Here is a 20091-nt window from a genome sequence, read left to right on the forward strand (position 1 = left end):
AGAATAAGCGCCTGTAGTCATTGGATATATAGTAAACATTCTCAATATTATATTAAACAGATTTAGTATACAAAATTATAATAAAGTTCTTCAATTTCTTTCTCTATATAAAACATAGAAATAATAATATACAAAGATTGTAAATAAGATAAAAATAATGTATGATGAAATCCTTGGTTTTATATATGTTAACGTTAAGCCATTTTCCTCTACGAACAGTAAGACATTTAATAAACAAACTCAACAGCTTTTGGTGACCTCTCAACGATTATTACTCAATAATTTATCGTTTAGTGTCTGCTAAAATCTTATTGTTCTTTCTATTTCATTATAGAACATTCTATTTCAACGAAATCAATCTTAATATAGTAACTGAGGAATATCTTACTAAAAAAAAATATACATTATTAAAATACATATGTTTAATCATATTATGTTAAGAATTTGTGTTTTCAATAACAATGTAGAGATTCATATTTATCAATTGTACATTTTTTACTTTTGTAAGTATTTTATATGATATATTATTCATCTATCTAAAAAAAATTTTTTTTTGAATGACAAGCATTTATGAATAAGCCATTAAAATAATGAGTAATCAAGGTTTATACTATTAAATATAAGAAACTCCTTAATACGACATTATAAACATTTATCTAACTTTCTGTTATCTTATTTAAAAGAAGTGACACATTTCTAAATAAACAAACCAATTTAAAAAAAGAAGTATCTAATTTTTATAATAAAAATTATTCTTGTGATATCAGAAAGATAGACCTTGTATATAATATTGTTTAACCTCTTTTAGTAGAAATTTACCAAAGTTTTACAAGAAATAATATGTGAGAACTTAGCAATGTTTCATAAAGGTGCTTTCTGAAGCAACAACTACTCTAATAATTACTCTAGTTTTTTGATACGACCTATCTAAAAAGCAAAGAAAAAAAACTACCTTAGATATACAAATATTTCATGAACTCAATATATAAACATTCTTTTTCATTATTGAAATGGTGTAGTTATGCAAATCAAACAAAATCCTTTACAACAAACAGCAAAATATTTGTTTAAAAGCAATCCATACGACACATCTTAATCAATATTGGGAGCTAAAATGTATCGTTTCAATTTCCTTAATCAATACTATCATAAAATAAAGATCGCAATCTTCTCTAAAAAAAATTAAAAAGGTATTTCAATTTCTTTTTTGCAATATACTTCCTAAAGCCCCTTTTTCATTTCTAACCTAAGAAAGGCTGCTTTTGTTAAGAATAAATGACGTAATAATTATATGGTACACTGTCTTAAAATATGGATTCAGGGAGTATAACATTTATGCAGGAATATGTGTACAAAAAACCCGTACACGGAATTAAAGTGAGCTTAAGTTGGGACTCCCTTGGAAGTGGGAGGCGGCACAATCGACTGACCTTAATGTTTTCGGATAGAATTGAGTAGGAAATATACTTAACCTATCCTCAAAATTTAAAATACTAATATAATATTTTTTGGAGAGAACACAATATCTGCATTACGTCAATAATACCCTCTCTTCTATTATGTTGAAATGAGGTTAGAGGTATATGTGATAATTTAACTTCTTCATATCAAATAACTGAAAAATTTTATAACAGCATATAAAAAAAAATTATTAAAATAAAATGTGTTGTAATATATATTTAGTTATATATGTACATTAAGTATGTAGAACAAAAGAAATAAAACAATACAATAACAATTTATAGTACCACTAGTATCCTATTATAAGTTTATATTATTTTATTATATTCATTTGTAAGGAATTCTAATAGCGTTTTTGATACTAAAGTCTTGCGTCAACATATTACATCAATAATTTTTAAGAGCGAAAATGTATTTTTTAAAAAAAACGATAGATGTAAGATTCACAATATATTCAGTACATAAAATAGGAAAATCTTTTTGAGTGTAAATTCCAGGTTAATTGTCAAGTTGAGTGTTTTTTTTTTTAATATTTTAGGTTTTTGTTTTCAAGTTTTCTCTGTTCCATAGAAAATAATAAAGAATACTTCCTGGATAAATTCATGAAGATCATCGGAGCCGACCGTATTGATTATGTACATTTCAGAAAAATGGCAAAAAAAAAATTAGATGATGAGTTTTTTCAAAAAAATTTTTTTCATATTTACAAAATCAATACATGTAAACAAACACAATATCCTCATGTTCTATAATTTCCGCTTTTGTTTATTGTAAATTTTTAAGAGAAATAGGGCAATTCTCATAGCAATAGGTTTATGCATCAAAACAAAAAAATCTAAATTAATTATTTCCCAAAAGGTTCTATTGCTATTCTCTTGATATAAATAACTTAAATAAATCAATACGACAATGAAATTTACCAGTTCCATACATCCCACATGTTTGTTGTTTTTTTTTTCAATCCTAAAATATTCAGCTAGTTATTTTATCGGTGTTAATAAATTGTCAAATCTAAAGTTCTTGCCTTTTGAGTAACTTTTTTAGCCCTATTTTTTAAAAAAATATAGGTAGTGGCCTTTATATATTGATTAATTAATTAGTTCTAATTAGACATATACATTTGGGTCTTTACTTAATGTACCTATTCTGGCTGGAAAACAAGATCAAAGTTAGATGTTCCTTTTTAAAACTTTCTACAAAATTTCTTTCATGTTTTTCGCAAAACAACTCTTATACTTAAAAAAATACTAATTAAGATAAAAGACACAAAGTGCTCATACTACGGATTTCGGCAATTGAATTATTTATATTAGCTGCTTGAAATTTTAATAAATATATAAATATAATAGACAGCTAGAACTAAGCAGATCTACAACATAATATTATCTAGTTTTGTAACAGAACTAAATTAATTAGAGTCAATGAATATACAAACACACATATACAATATTTAATCTAACTTCTAACGCAATAAAATATAAGAGGTACATACATTTTGATTTGTTTGATTTATTGTTCTTTCTCTTGTAACTCCAATTTCTTGACTAGTACTTTTAAGGACTCTTTCAACATTTCAATCAAAATACAGATATATTCTTGCCAAAAACTCAAAAAAAGGTATGTCCGGAATGTTGCTGAAGTTTTTGGTCATAGTTGAATAATAATTTTATCAAGATGTTTATTATAATTAAAATACCTCAATTTCTTCTGTATATAATTCTAATTGTATAATATAGTAATACCCCTGATAATTATTTTCTTGAAAATTAAAATAGCCTGAAAAAATGGTATTAATATCTATAATAGATCTAATATAATCTTAAAAAAAAAAAAAGAAAAGAAGAAAACAATCTGAAAAAGTACACACAAATTATGTATTTAAAATTAGTTGTAAAATTTTTTTTGCAAGCTAGGGAGATCCAAAACTTTATGTTTTTCCTTTCAAAGTAAGACTTTTATTAGTATAGATTGCAACGCTATCTAATAGATCGTTACAAAAATATATCCTTAAAGAGAAATTTTTAAAAATTTACTAAAGTCCTTACTTTAAATTAACCCATGGTTAACTTCTTTTGAACTGAACCCTAGTAATATTAGTTTAAATAAAACAGTGTAGTCAAGAAATAGTCACATACATAGAATGCAATATATACAAGAATAAGACAACTATAAAGTAACCACCAACTATGCCTGTGTGAGTACAGAAATATCTATCTTAGCATAATTTATTCAGCATAAGTCATTTCTGAAACCAATGTAAATTTAATGATTTTCATGATATCTTCTGCAAACCCTAACATCCAATTACTATGGTCCATTGAGAAAATACAGAAGATTGCCTTATTCCTTGTCTATTTTGTATCGGTGTTATACATGCGTCCCTTTTTAATCTTTAAAATTCTTATCCCTAAAATTTTTTCAGATAGTAGTCATTTCTGTAAGATTGGGACATCAGAATTTTCTGATGTAAGATGATTTTCTGCCCTTGATAATCAAAAATCGAAAAACAATATAGTACGATATGAACCTTCTAATGGAAAAAAAAGGAAAAAAACTGTAATATAACCCTCGAGAAATAATAAAAATTTTCAGGTAATCTTTTTTCGGACGAAAAGAAACTCCTAGTTATTCAATACAAAAAATCAAACATTCTAACAATCAATTTCGTGATTTTCGTAAACTATGACTCAACAAATCTTGCATATTACAAAATAATAAAAATGTTTCTATCATGATCTCAATTATTATCTCATCTTAAAAATTTCTAGGGAGAGAATAACAGTAAAGAAGGAAATCCCGAGATAGGATAATCTCTTCTTAACATTCGAACTCAAAAATATAATGTAATATGAATCTTTCAATAACAAGAAGAGAAAAGAGTTCAGTCTTTCAACAATATAAAAATTTTGCAGGTGATTTTTTTAGAATAAACAGGAACTCCTAGTTATTCAATACAAAAAACCAAACATTCTAACAACCCCTTTCAAGATTTTCATAAACTATGACACAACAAACCCTGCATATTACAAAATAATAAAAGTATTTCTATTATGGTCTCAATTGTTATGTTACATTGAAACTTTTGATTGGTCAGATTATAATAATCTTTAAAATTTCTATTATTAAGTGAAAAGTCCTCAAACAAAAAAAGAAACCATTTCTAATAACGTATATCATATTATGAACCACAACTTTCTATGTTATCCTTCAAATATAAAAGGGTATCATATTCAAACATTTGATTTTCAAACATGTTCTTATCTTCCTCTTGCTAAATTTCATTAAAACCAACTTTTCTCATAAGTTTGAACAGCAAGTATCAAGTGAAACAAAAACAATTCACCAAATAAACTATACTACATCCATATATTATTTCTAACATTAAAGTATCCTCTTATTTAAAGCTTACAATATCTCCATTATTTTCAATCTTAATAATACAATATGTTATTGTGTTATAAGAACCTTGTTACCATACTATTATGGTTTCATATTAATTTACAATTTGCTACAGCAGCATATGCTCCAGCTGCATGTGCAGTTCCAAGTGATGGTACCGTAGGAGCCACTGTTAGATTTTTTCAATACCCCATACACGATACTTGGAGTTATCAACAAAAAAACTTTTTGCTAGGTGGTTATTTAAAAAATAAGTATGTTGGTTCAATTACTGGTGTTACAAATTTAACATGGTATTCAGGCAATGACTGGACCATTCCTCCATACGGTTACAAAAATGTCATTATAAATAATTTCATGATGGAAATTACTGGTTATTATAAAGCTCCACTAACAGGTATTTACACTCTAACCGCTGAAGTGGATGATTCTGTTACAGTTTTCATAGGTTCTGGTGAGGCATTTGAGTGTGGTAAACAACATGTAGATTTTATCTCCCCCAAATATCTTTTTACACTTACTGGTAGTGTAACATATGGTTTGAATACAGGTATACAGACAATATATATGGAAGAAGGTAACTATTATCCTTTTAAACTTCTATACGTCAACCAGAATCAACAAGGGTTATTAGATATTTCAATGAATTTGCCAGATGGTACTGTAGACAATGGTATAGGTAGTTATCTATACAGTATTCCCGATGGAAGTTTCACTAACACTTCAGATATATCTTTCACATACAGTGGATCTACAGCATACACCACAACAACCTCTACAATCACAAGTACAGTTCCTGGTTTAACCGCTACTACAACTACTGAGACAACCACCATTACAACGATGCTTAATTCTTACAATGAAGAAGTTATAATTGCCTACTATGAGGCGGTTCCAGCTCCAAGTACAACTACTTCCTACATTGCAGGCTCCATAAGTTTAGTCACTACCATCTCTACCTTTACATCGTATATCACCGACTCAAACGGTAGCAGCAGTCTGGTCGATGTTGTTATTGTTGAGACTCCAATACCAAAAAAAATTACGTCATACATTCCAGGTATCATAGCCTCTGCTTCAGCCCAATCCACAATAACATCTTACACCACTGACTCTGATGGTAGCAGCAGTGCTATTGACATTGTTGTTGTTGCTACTCCAGTTCAAAGCACTATGACTGCATACACTTCGGGTTCTGTGGGTTCAACTTTTGCTGTTTCCTCATATATTTCCTATGCTACCGACTCTAATGGTAGTAGTAAAGCAATTGGTGTTATTGTTGTTGAGACTCCAATACCAAAACAAATTACGTCATACATTCCAGGTATCATAGCCTCTGCTTCAGCCCAATCTACAATCACATCTTACACCACTGATTCCAATGGTGGCAGCAGTGCTATTGACATTGTTGTTGTTGCTACTCCAGTTCAAAGCACTGTTACTGCATACACTTCGGGTTCTGTGGGTTCGACTTTTGCTGTTTCCTCATATATTTCCTATGCTACCGACTCTAATGGTAGTAGTAAAGCAATTGGTGTTATTGTTGTTGAGACTCCAATACCAAAACAAATTACGTCATACATTCCAGGTATCATAGCCTCTGCTTCAGCCCAATCTACAATCACATCCTACACCACTGATTCCAATGGTGGCAGCAGTGCTATTGACATTGTTGTTGTTGCTACCCCAGTTGGAAGCACTGTTACTGCATACACTGAAGGTCTAGTAGGATCTGCTTCTGCCCTTTCTTCATACATCTCCTACATCACTGATTCCAATGGTAGCACCAAAGCCATTGGTGTTATTGTTGTCGAGACTCCAAAACCAAAACAAATCACCTCATACATTCCAGGTATCATAGGTTCTGCTTCAGCCCAATCCACAATCACATCCTACACCACTGATTCCAACGGTAGCAGCAGTGAAGTTGACATTGTTGTTGTTGCTACCCCAGTTGGAAGCACTGTTACTGCATACACTGAAGGTCTAGTAGGATCTGCTTCTGCCCTTTCTTCATACATCTCCTACATCACTGATTCCAATGGTAGCACCAAAGCCATTGGTGTTATTGTTGTCGAGACTCCAAAACCAAAACAAATCACCTCATACATTCCAGGTATCATAGGTTCTGCTTCAGCCCAATCCACAATCACATCCTACACCACTGATTCCAACGGTAGCAGCAGTGAAGTTGACATTGTTGTTGTTGCTACCCCAGTTGGAAGCACTGTTACTGCATACACTGAAGGTCTAGTAGGCTCTGCTTCTGCCCTTTCTTCATACATCTCCTACATCACTGACTCGAATGGTAGCAGTAGTGCAGTTGGTGTTATTGTTGTTGAGACTCCAAAACCAAAACAAATCACCTCATACATTCCAGGTATCATAGGTTCTGCTTCAGCCCAATCCACAATCACATCCTACACCACTGATTCCAACGGTAGCAGCAGTGAAGTTGACATTGTTGTTGTTGCTACCCCAGTTGGAAGCACTGTTACTGCATACACTGAAGGTCTAGTGGGCTCTGCTTCTGCCCTTTCCTCCTACATTTCTTATGTAACCGACTCGAATGGTAGCAGTAGTGCAGTTGGTGTTATTGTTGTTGAGACTCCAAAACCAAAACAAATCACCTCATACATTCCAGGTATCATAGGTTCTGCTTCAGCCCAATCCACAATCACATCCTACACCACTGATTCCAACGGTAGCAGCAGTGAAGTTGACATTGTTGTTGTTGCTACCCCAGTTGGAAGCACTGTTACTGCATACACTGAAGGTCTAGTGGGCTCTGCTTCTGCCCTTTCCTCCTACATTTCTTATGTAACCGACTCGAATGGTAGCAGTAGTGCAGTTGGTGTTATTGTTGTTGAGACTCCAAAACCAAAACAAATTACCTCATACATTCCAGGTATCATAGGTTCTGCTTCAGCCCAATCCACAATCACATCCTACACCACTGATTCCAACGGTAGCAGCAGTGAAGTTGACATTGTTGTTGTTGCTACCCCAGTTGGAAGCACTGTTACTGCATACACTGAAGGTCTAGTGGGCTCTGCTTCTGCCCTTTCTTCCTACATTTCTTATGTAACTGACTCGAATGGTAGCAGTAGTGCAGTTGGTGTTATTGTTGTTGAGACTCCAAAACCAAAACAAATTACCTCATACATTCCAGGTATCATAGGTTCTGCTTCAGCCCAATCCACAATCACATCCTACACCACTGATTCCAACGGTAGCAGCAGTGAAGTTGACATTGTTGTTGTTGCTACCCCAGTTGGAAGCACTGTTACTGCATACACTGAAGGTCTAGTGGGCTCTGCTTCTGCCCTTTCTTCCTACATTTCTTATGTAACTGACTCGAATGGTAGCAGTAGTGCAGTTGGTGTTATTGTTGTTGAGACTCCAAAACCAAAACAAATCACCTCATACATTCCAGGTATCATAGGTTCTGCTTCAGCCCAATCCACAATCACATCCTACACCACTGATTCCAACGGTAGCAGCAGTGAAGTTGACATTGTTGTTGTTGCTACCCCAGTTGGAAGCACTGTTACTGCATACACTGAAGGTCTAGTAGGCTCTGCTTCTGCCCTTTCTTCATACATCTCCTACATCACTGATTCCAATGGTAGCACCAAAGCCATTGGTGTTATTGTTGTCGAGACTCCAAAACCAAAACAAATCACCTCATACATTCCAGGTATCATAGGTTCTGCTTCAGCCCAATCCACAATCACATCCTACACCACTGATTCCAACGGTAGCAGCAGTGCTATTGACATTGTTGTTGTTGCTACCCCAGTTGGAAGCACTGTTACTGCATACACTGAAGGTCTAGTAGGATCTGCTTCTGCCCTTTCTTCATACATCTCCTACGTCACTGACTCGAATGGTAGCAGTAGTGCAGTTGGTGTTATTGTTGTCGAGACTCCAGCTGTCAGCCAAATCACCTCATACATCCCAGGTTTGGTTGCTTCTGCATCTCCTCTTTCTACATCTACTTCCTACACCACTAACTCTGATGGAAGTAGTAGTCCAATCGACATTGTTATTGTGGCTACTCCAAGTATAGCTCCTTCAAGTCTAGGATATCATTACTGGAATTCTTCATCAACATCTACAGCATTCTCATATTCTGGAATGGCAGAATCTTCAAAAGAAAACACTGCAGCTACAAGAAACACAGAGACTGCAGGAAGCAATAATTGGAATACTAATAGGGCTGAGCCATCATTGTCATTATCACCTTCTGGAATGGCAGAGTCTTCAAAAGAAAACACTGCAGCTACAAGAAACACAGAGACTACAGGTGGCAATAATTGGAGCACTATGAAGATTGGATCATCGTCCAGAACAAACGGGGTTGAAACTGAAGCAGGTTCGTTGGCTGGAACTACAGTAAATCCTCTACAGGTTGCTGTAACTCACGAACCATTACACGTATCTTCCCAAACCGCAAAGCCAAGTGGCAGATCAAGTGCGGTAACATTGTCACAGTATGAAGCTTCTGCTCCTACCACTGCAGCTAAATGGTCAAGTTTTGCATTGGCACTCTTCTCTTTGCTTCCATTCATATTTTAGTTGATTTTTAAACGATATACATATATATCTTATATATAATAATATTTATTTATACCCTATTTTTCATTTAAATAATCCATTTGCTTCTTTAGTTTTTTTTACTTACCAACAGAAGAGAAGATAACTAACGCTTCAGCAATGCCAAGAACATAAGAGCTTTTCTTTTTAATATAATGATATATTGATTCCAAACAATCACTTATCTTGTTATTTGATTAACCTTTTTAAACCTTGCATTTCCTGATATATTCATATTCTATTTGACAATCGTTATCATTACCGTTACTATAATAACTATTGCCAACAGTAATATCTTTTGAGCATAAACATATATATTACATATTTACATTCTTTAAAATCTACCAAAATATATTGACTAAAGACCACGTATGCCACTTTTCTTCTTGGAAGGCTTACTGTTATATGTATTCATTGGTCTTTCATGATCCATAATATTTTGCTTGAATAATTTTCAACTATTTTATACTACAAATCTCTAGAGATAACTACTGTAATATAATATGCTTCTCAACAAAATTTTAATTATCTGTTAAATATATTTCTTAACAAAACAGTAGTTGACAAAGAAACACAGTAAGACCACTATCTACTTTCTAGGAAAATCCTATACTGTTTAATGAGATATTTATCAGACTTAGAGATAAGTTCACGCACTACTATTTTATAGTGAATATTGTAACATCAAATATATTTCAACAAGATCATTCATCTAAACTGCACTACAGCATTTTATTATAGTAAACAACGCATGTTGACAAATTGCGAGCATCAACCATACATCTACGCTTGAACCACATTCTTACTTAATATCTATTTATGTTAACAAATCAAAACTATATTTCTTATAGCGGATATGCTATATAAATTAGTTTTTCTATATCACACTTATATATGAGTTATGTTGATAATTAGTGTCTGTATTTATTTGATATATAAGTATTCATTCTTAATTATTATTATTATTATTATATATTTATATTATACAACATCATGCTTAAATTCTTCAATCTTCTGCTGCATGTACAATATAGAGATGAGGATATATAAAAAGTCTACAAAGGATAAGAACATGATATGAATACAACATTCGCTTTACATATACTGACTTTTGATATATTTCCTCTAGGGCGACAAAAATTTATCAATTTGTCTTTTTTTATATCTATTGATAAGTAAATATTACATACTTTGCATTTTAATGGAGATTTATATTCACTAAAAGCTACTTAGTCCATTTATTCACTCCAGAACATCCAATTTCAGTAAGCTGTTATTATTTTTTTATTCCAATTAATGAATTTGTTGAAATAAGATTAAAAATGGTATGTGATGATCTAAATTTTTCATACCAAATAACTGAAAAATCTTATAACAGCATATAAAAAAAATATTAAAATAAAATGTGTTATAACATATATTTAATCATATATGTATATTAAATATGTAAAACAGAATAAAAGAAGTTATACAGGAACAACTTATAATACCACCAATATCCTATTATAAGTTTTTATCATCTTATTATATTGATCTAAAATGAATGCTAGTAGAATTTTTTATACTGAAGCCTTGCATCAATAGGTTACGAGCCCTGTCGTAACGGCTGTAAGTTATGTTCCTTTTAAATTGAACAGAAAAAAGAACTTTAAAAAATAAATTAATATTTTAGCTATGCACATGTTCAATCTCAACCTATATTGGTGTCAATAGGCGTAAAATGGAAGGCTAAATGTCATTGTTGAACAATGGAATCCATCCAATGATATGATTGCTTATATTAAGAAAATATTTGAAACGGCATTAAAATTATTAATTGTTAATAATGTTCAAGGGTCCGCTAAAAAGGAGGCAGATAGATATGTTGCTGATGATTATGACATTTTGACTGGAAAAAGTCTTCTTAATCACTTAACTGAGTGTTTTGGTGGAGAATCTATTGATGTAGTTGCCGAACCTTTTTTTCAATTAGCTAAAGCTAAGAATTAAGCATTAGATGACCAACATGACCTAGTTAACCATTTAGTAGAGGTCATCTTTGAAATCTCATCTAATAAAGAAACATTTTTAGCTTCATTAACTTCAAAACAACAAAAAAGTCTAAAAGTAATCAAAATTAAAGCTCGTGAAAGGACTGTTTCATTATTTTTAATGAATTTATACGGCATCTTACCAAAGATTTATGAATACATTTGGTAAAAGTTACGAGATTAAATCGAGAGAAGTTTATGATGTGATTAGCAATATTGAAAAAGGAGTAACTAGCTCAGGTTTTGTTGGAAAAAGAAACCAGATCCGGTCAAAATTGAAAAATTTCAATTGTAAGAATTATCAGGTAGCAACATAAAACTAATAAATACTTTGAATATAAAGAATAATTAAAACACAAAAGACATAAAAAATTAACAGAATTAGCCATGAATTTGTCTATTTCATTGTAACCCCTTTTGTTGGTACAAGACTTCAGTATAAAAAATTCTACTAGCATTCATTTTAGATCAATATAATAAGATGATAAAAACTTATAATAGGATATTGGTGGTATTATAAGTTGTTCCTGTATAACTTCTTTTATTCTGTTTTACATATTTAATATACATATATGATTAAATATATGTTATAACACATTTTATTTTAATATTTTTTTTATATGCTGTTATAAGATTTTTCAGTTATTTGGTATGAAAAATTTAGATCATCACATACCATTTTTAATCTTATTTCAACATACTTCAACAAAAAAAAATATAAACAGGATAAACAAAAAAAAACAAAAAGTTAAAAACTTGTGTAAAATTAGCCGCCCAAATGTACAACTTTCAAAATATGCATATTTCTACATCAATAAATAAATACATATATATATATATTCGCTTACGTTTTTATAGATTATATAATATTCATTCTCCTATTAATGGCAATGACTAATAATGATGTTAGTAGTAGTGATGTAGGTTCAATTCTCTCTGTTATTTAAAGTGAATAAGTCAATATAATAAAGATGTATGTTCCATATATGAGTAGGGATTGAAAAAAAAGGATGTATTTCTTGAATTCTTATGTTGTATTGCAAGATGAATAACATTGAGAACAAGAGGAGTGGGAGGAAGGAAGAAGACTGATAGAGAAAGAGAGGCCATCCAATCTATACATATTCACACACACACACGCATATATGTATGTGTGTGAAGAAGTTGAACTAGGAGGATAAACAACATGTCACTACAATTATTATTTAATATTAGTTCTAAAGTATGTTCTTACTTTAATCAAGATATCTAGGTTGATATAAATGAATGTTTGAAGGAATGAGTGTGTATATATTTATAGATAGTTACTAACTTGAAACATACACAACTACAAATATATATATAGTTTCTTTCTTTCTTTTCTTCTGTTTTGTTGTTAGTTAATTCTTGAATCGGACCTTTGTTTATGTGAGAGAAAGACCCTTTTACGACACATGTATGATAATAGTTATGGTCGAACACACCTAACCAAGGATACGCGGTTATTCTTGGAGAAAGTGTTTGCCCAGAAACAGTGGTTGACCAAGGAGGAACGACAGTTAATTGCCAGGAAATGTGGACTTAGTCCCTTGCAAGTAAGAATATGGGTATGTTAATTTTGAAAATTGTTTTTGCTAGGTAACTACCTCTTAAGTACTAACCCTAAGTAGTTTATAAATAAAAGATATAGAACCAAATAATTTAGTTTAAAAAAATTTTTTTTTCAGTTATTAACAGCAATAATAATAGTTATGAATTTATATTTATTTCCTTTTGATTCTTTATTTTTGCAGCAGTATAAACAAATTAAAGATATGTAGGTATTTGTGTTATCAGGTTACTTTAGTGTGTTTAGCTGTTGGTTTATTTGTGGTGTTTCTTCTTTATTCTTGATATCTTCTCTTATTTTTTGGTTTTTCTCTTTATCTGTTTGTTTGTTTGTCGTGTTGTGCTGTGTTTTGTTCTGTCATGTTTTCTTTCTCCTCTATCCTCCCTTCCTTTCTATGTGTTTGTTTTCGTATAATCCATTTTAGCATTACTAATCTCGTCCTTTCTCCTGCTTTTTGATATCGTCCCCTCTCATCTCTCTCTCTCTCCCTCATAATAGGTATCCTTTATCCCTGTTAATTAAACATGTTCTTGTATTTGTTAATTTATTTATCTATTTTTCTTTTCTTTTCTTTTTTTTTTTTTTTTTTTGAGATCAAATATTTCCTGGATTGTCATATTCTGTCATAACATTGTATATTGAGTACAGTAATGTATTTCCCTGAAAGAATGTTGTAAGAGATAATTATCGAAATACCCAAAGTAGGGTCGAGAGAACATACCCTACATACTCCATGAAATATAGTCTGTGACATACATACTTGCAATTCTTTATTTTCTTTTTCTTTTTTTCATTCATGAACTCCGACATACTTATGCATAGTAGTCGCCGTAATATATATTCTACTATAAATATTGTTTTTTTTTATTTATGTATTTTATTTATCCGTTAGAACCCGACGACTTTTACGGAAGAATCTAGACTCTTTTTTTTATAGAAAATTTTTCAATTTTCGTGGTTTTCGTGTTTTATTTTCTCTTTCTTTTTTTTTTTTATTATTTTTTTCTCTGTTTTCCATTTTTGAAATATGTGACATTTTTTTTCTTCCACAACCTTTACGCGATTTCTCGTAATGATGCCAAATAGAACGGAATAAGGGAGTCCAGAACTCCAAACATTTGTATTCTACAGAAACCAAACAAAAACGTACATTATTTCCATAACATTGTGTGCCTTTTCGTTCCGTTTGCCTTTGAGTAATTTGTATATTGGCACAATATAAACGGGGGTCAGAAATTGTCAAGAAACTAGAGAAAATAGGAAAAAAAAAAATTACTGCAGTTCGTGTAAGTTTCCTCTCCCTTCTCTCCTTCCCCATTTCATATTATGTTACTTTTACTTTTACTGTTTTTTCTTTTTTATAATGTATTGAATAAAAGAATGTTTCGTATGTAGCTCGAAAACACAATCACGTATTAAAAACAGCAACAATAATAACAACGAAAAAGGAAAATAAGAGGATCATGATTCGAAATGTTTCATATTGTACTGTCTTAACTCATTTTTATCTCGATTTATCTCAATTTGTCTTGATTTGTTTTGTTATAGATCAATAAGATCTAAATAATTTATATATAAAGGAAATCTTTTTTCATTATATCTCACCGTTTGTTTCTTTCGGCTTGATTCTCGATCAATTGACAATAGTTAGTGTAAATGTGAAGATAGAGAAAAAAAAATAACTAACCAGTCAGTCTGATCTGCAGAAATAAGATACAATAAAATAAAGTAATCGAATAAAGAAAAGGCTTTTAGTCAAGACTCAATCGAGAATCCGTCCATTCTTTTTATTATTCTAGCAATTATTTGTTTAACCTTTAGTTAGTTTATACATTCAAATATATCCCTATCTCTGCATCACTGTCAAAAGAAGAAGAAAAAAAACATATATATCATTCATTCATTCATTAATATTATATTGAGAATAAAAGATGCAGATCAATAAATTATCTTTATTACCATTCCTTATTTCTTCCGCCTTTGCGGTTCCTGCAGTTGTCACTATCACACAACACGTTCATAAGGAAACTACAGTAGTAGTTAGAGGTGCTCTCTATGTCACCAACGATCAAACACTAACAACATACTATACTGAAGCTGATAACACTCCAACAACACCAACACAAATACCATCAGAAACAACTGCGGCATCACAAACTACTACAGTTAATGCTGCAGTAGCTGAAGGTACCACTGTTCTTCAGCCAATTTCCACAACATCTACATATAAATCTGTTATTGCTACTCCATCTACAACTACTACTGATGATATTGTTACTGATGTCTTTATTGAACAAGAAGGTGATAATGCTGCCAATACTGCTATTGTTACCACCGCTGCTGCTGCCAGTGCTACTATTACTACTACTACGCCCACATCTATTACTACAACATCTGACTCTACTGTATCCAGTACCGATTCTTTATCTGATAATGCTTCCAAACTTTTATCTGCTCATAATAATAAAAGAGCCTTACATAAAGATACCCCATCTTTAACATGGTCCACGGAATTGGAAACATATGCTCAGAATTATGCTGACCAGTACGATTGTTCTGGGACATTAGTTCATTCTGGTGGTCCATACGGAGAAAACTTAGCACTTGGTTACGGTATTGAAGGTGCCGTTGATGCATGGTACAGTGAAATTAAATATTATAATTATAATAATCCTGGATTCTCTGAAGACACAGGGCATTTCACTCAACTAGTCTGGAAATCTTCTACTGAGGTTGGTTGTGGTGTTAAATCCTGTGGAGGTATATGGGGTGATTATGTTGTTTGTTCTTATAATCCTGCCGGTAATGTTATCGGCGAATTCCCAGAAAACGTCATGCCATTAGCTTAAATTACCTATTCCTACCCGTCAATACATTATATATTAAAGAAAATAAAAATAAAAATGAAGATAAAATAAAATATAATAAAAATTTTCTATTTCATATTCAAAATTATTCTATATATATGTATATATATATATATATATTTTAGGTATTATATAATGATAAATTATGATATATGTTTATTTTTTCAAAACCTCTGCTCTTTTATAAATCCGATCCGAAGAAAAGGATAAGGGGAGAAAATTGAGAAAAGTACTGATGATCTAATATATATACATACACACATATATATATATATTAGCTACAACAAGATGTTGAATCATTCGTAGATGGTCTTGGCAAACTAATATTAATTTCACCTTTATTTTGTTTATTATTATTATTATCTAATTCTTTTTGCCTAATTTCATAAAGTTTTTCACCTATTGTTTGAAATACTTCTTTAATGTTGAAATCAGTCTTTGCACTAACCTCCTTGAATAACAAATTTTCATCTGTAGAATATTTTACTGCGTCTTCAGTTGCCACTGATCGCATCTCTGGATCATCTTCTACTAAGTCTAATTTATTGCCTACTAAATGAATAACAAGATTATTATTATTATTATTATTATCATTATCATTATCATTATCATCGGTACTATTTCCTACTTTTTCTTTTAATTCATTTACCCATGATTTAGCTTTCAATAAAGAATCTGCTATTGTGATATCATAAACCACTAAAGCTGCATTGGCATTTCTATAATACATTGGAGCCAAAGATTTATACCTTTCTTGACCTGCAGTATCCCAGATCTCAAATTTTATTATAACATCCTGATTTGTCTTTGGATCCTTAATCTTGATACTTTGTGATAAAAATGCTGCGCCGATAGTAGATTCACGGAATTCATCAAATGTATCCTTGACGAATCTATTTACGATAGACGATTTACCCACTGATGAATCGCCTAGTAAAACCAGTTTAAATTGCAACATTCTTTTTTTTTTTTTTTTTCGTTTGATTCTTTTATGTTCTTATTTTGTTATGTTTTTCTCTTTTTATCCCAGTGTTTGGATAGAACTATCTATTGAATAAAATCTATCTATCTATCTATCTATCTATATATATATATATATATATCTATATATATAAATGTAAAAACTTGTCTTGTTAACTTTATATTTTTATTTTGATTTTTATCTTTTTTGCAAGTGTTTCTTTAAGTATGTATACACTTACAAATTACAACAATTTTACCACTCCATAAACGTACAAGTGCAAACTATGTATAAAACAGACATGTATTCGTTTCTTTCCATAGTAACTTTGTTTCACTTGTCTCCTCTTTCTCTTACTTTTCCTACTTCTCCTCTCCACCCATTTTCGTATATATCTTGTCCCAACTTTCAAAAGAAAAACAAAAACAAAAAAACAAGATAAAGAAAATTGAAATTATTTATTCTGTGTTTTTTCCATTAAGCCCTAATGTTTTTAATGGTAAGATTATGGCAAGACATTTCCAACCCTAGGTGATACATCAGGTCTCTACTTTTTTTTTCTATTTTATTTCATTTATTTTTGTTGATGTTGAAATGTGATTAAAGTCATGTTTGATAATCTAAATTCACCGTACTAAGTGATTAAAAGTTATGAAAATTTATACTGAAGAAGACTCGAAGATAAAATGAGTATACTGTATAATATTGTATTTTGTATATTACTTATGTAGAAAAAAAAAGACCAAGCAATACAATAACAATTTATAGTACCACTAACTTCCTACTATAAATAATAATAGAACTTATAATACCACCAATATCCTATTGTAAGTTACATTATCTTATTATATTAGTTTAAAATGAACTCGACTAGAATTTTTGATTCCGAAGCCTTGCGTCAACAATTTTGTTTATTTTGTTTATTTTGTTTATTTTATTTCATCATCGAATCAAAAAGCTGTTTTTCTTTTTATCTTTTTCTTTCTCTTCCCCGTCAGCTTTCGGATTTTCTTGGAAAGATCGAATTTATTTATTTTCTACAGTGCATGCTTGTTGTGTAAAGGGGAAGAATCTAGGGTTACAGCAATATGACGTTATCTGATGCTATGGACGTGTACGAAGAGAAGTAAGAGGTTAAGGCTAAAGTAACTAGAGAAAGAAACAGAAAGAAATTAAGACAGTTCGAGGTACTGAACTACTCCACAATACAAACAGTATTGAACTATCAAGAATCGTTGTACGAATTAGGGCACTTCATATATCCATCTTCCTCCCCCCCCCCCTCTCTCTCCCTCTGTACTTTTAAACTTTCTTATAAAGAATAATCAATCAATTAGTAGGTCAATCGACTGAGTGACATGACGTTCCAAAAAACCACAATGAGAAGGGCTTTGAATGTCCGTCCTAGAGTATATTCGACTGGTTCGGTAATACAGCCCCCAGTTAAAACACATAGAATAAGAAACACCATTTTGGCACTTTCAAGTGCTGTCATCACTGTTTATTCTGCTGGTGTCTATTTAAGTGAAAGAGATCCTAAATATAAAGATTTTGTCGTTAAGACCCTACCTTCAAGTGATATAATCATCAAAAATTATGAGATTTGCAGCAATTTTATTGAAAATAATGATTTAACTTGGGATAACATTAAAAGTTACATCATGGGTAAAACTGTTGGCATTCCAATACATATTCCAGTCTCAAAGACATCAATATTCAGTACTACTACTACTACAGATGACAACAAGAATGATGACAAATCAGAAGCAAAACCAATTATAGAATTGAATCCTGTTTCTTTGGAGACTGATAATTCAGATGAAAATTTGAATAGGATTGTGGATAATTTGAATAATATCATTCAATTAATCAATGAAAGGGGTAAACAAGGTATCACTAATGATATCGACAAAAAAACTTTCGAAAATGCTTTTCAATCTGTATTAAATAGCGTTCAACTACTAAACAATACATATTTGAATCATACCGATGAAAAAATTTTTGAAGGTATCAAAACCAAGTTAATCGAACTAGACACAAGTTTCAATGAATCAATAGCTAAAAAAGAAACTGAGATCGAGGATAAGTACAATTTAGAATTTATGAAATTTAAAGAAGCTCTTGAAGAGAAAGCAGCTCAAACCTTGGCTGTTGGCTTAAGTGCCAATGAAGCAAAACTAAGGGCGAAAAAGGATAATGAAATTGCTTTGTTATCTATCACACAAGTTGATGAGTTTAATAAGATCGTCACCGATAAGATTGAATCCGAAAGAAACGGCAAATTGAAAAAATTGTTGGAATTGGATCAAAGACTCAATAAATTTAACAATACAATCGATTCAATCGATAATTTAGTAATAAGGAACACAATCAAGAACAAATTGACTACAATCTTAAAGTCTATACAGGAGGAACTATACTCCTTTAGTGGTTCAATTGACCGAATCACTATTCATAAACAAATTAATCAATTGAAATTGATTGCAAGTATTTTACCATCTAAAAAAACCATTACCATCAATAATTCAATTGAAAAAGATAATTGTAGGTGTTGTTCTAATGGTGAGAAAGCCACTTCTACGGAGCTTTGCTGTAATAAAAAAAATAAGACACAAAATGAACAAACTAATATTGAATCTAAGGTTAATGAACATACATCTTGTAAATGTTCGATGAAAAATAAACCAACATTATTAGAAACTACATTGAATGAATTGGAAAATATCACCAAGGACCAACCAATTTTGTCAAACGAACAATTATATAATAGATGGTCTTTATTAGCACAAGATTTCAAAACTACATCTTTATTATCATCAGATTCTGGATTTTTCAGACACTTAATGGCTAAGCTCTTCTCTTTATTACTTTTCACAAAGAATGGTTCTCAACCCGAGCCTTTATCTAAAATTAGTCCAACTAAGTTAAATGATAATGATACTTCAAAAAATGAAAACTTAAGTATTGTTTATTCTAGAATCCAAAATAATATCAAACTATCCAATCTAGAAGATGCTGTTATGGATGCTGTGCAATTGGATGGTTGGACAAGAGCATTGTGCGAAGATTGGATAGAAGATGCGAGAAGAAAACTAGAATTTGAAACTCTTTTGCAAGTTTTGAATAGTGAAATTAAAACTTTATAATTTCTTTCCTTTTTGTTTAGACTTATGGAATAAACAGAAA

The 20091-nt window shown here is 31.0% G+C and overlaps 5 protein-coding genes across 5 annotated transcripts; 4 read left to right on the forward strand and 1 right to left on the reverse strand.

Annotated features, from left to right (window-relative positions):
* Positions 1-4905: 4905 nt before the first annotated feature.
* On the forward strand, positions 4906-9441 carry PWA37_004398 (uncharacterized protein; the record flags this gene model as incomplete). The annotated part of the gene is made up of 1 exon (XM_064860888.1): positions 4906-9441. One exon carries the CDS (start codon positions 4906-4908, stop codon positions 9439-9441), a length of 4536 nt encoding a protein of 1511 aa, XP_064717905.1.
* Positions 9442-12922: 3481 nt separating this feature from the next.
* PWA37_004399 (homeobox domain-containing protein) lies at positions 12923-13084 on the forward strand (the record flags this gene model as incomplete). The annotated part of the gene is made up of 1 exon (XM_064860889.1): positions 12923-13084. One exon carries the CDS (start codon positions 12923-12925, stop codon positions 13082-13084), a length of 162 nt encoding a protein of 53 aa, XP_064717906.1.
* Positions 13085-15008: 1924 nt separating this feature from the next.
* Positions 15009-15926, forward strand: PRY2 (sterol-binding protein; the record flags this gene model as incomplete). Its single annotated transcript, XM_064860890.1, has 1 exon — positions 15009-15926. The coding sequence occupies one exon, from the start codon at positions 15009-15011 to the stop codon at positions 15924-15926; it is 918 nt and encodes a 305-aa protein (XP_064717907.1).
* Positions 15927-16218: 292 nt separating this feature from the next.
* Positions 16219-16902, reverse strand: YPT52 (Rab family GTPase YPT52; the record flags this gene model as incomplete). Its single annotated transcript, XM_064860891.1, has 1 exon — positions 16219-16902. The coding sequence occupies one exon, from the start codon at positions 16900-16902 to the stop codon at positions 16219-16221; it is 684 nt and encodes a 227-aa protein (XP_064717908.1).
* A 1361-nt stretch (positions 16903-18263) lies between these two features.
* MIC60 (Mic60p) lies at positions 18264-20051 on the forward strand (the record flags this gene model as incomplete). The annotated part of the gene is made up of 1 exon (XM_064860892.1): positions 18264-20051. One exon carries the CDS (start codon positions 18264-18266, stop codon positions 20049-20051), a length of 1788 nt encoding a protein of 595 aa, XP_064717909.1.
* Between the last annotated feature and the right edge of the window lie 40 nt (positions 20052-20091).

This window comes from Arxiozyma heterogenica (assembly GCF_036370985.1).
Source record: "Arxiozyma heterogenica strain weizmannii chromosome Unknown scaffold_5, whole genome shotgun sequence".
NCBI lineage: Eukaryota > Fungi > Ascomycota > Saccharomycetes > Saccharomycetales > Saccharomycetaceae > Arxiozyma > Arxiozyma heterogenica.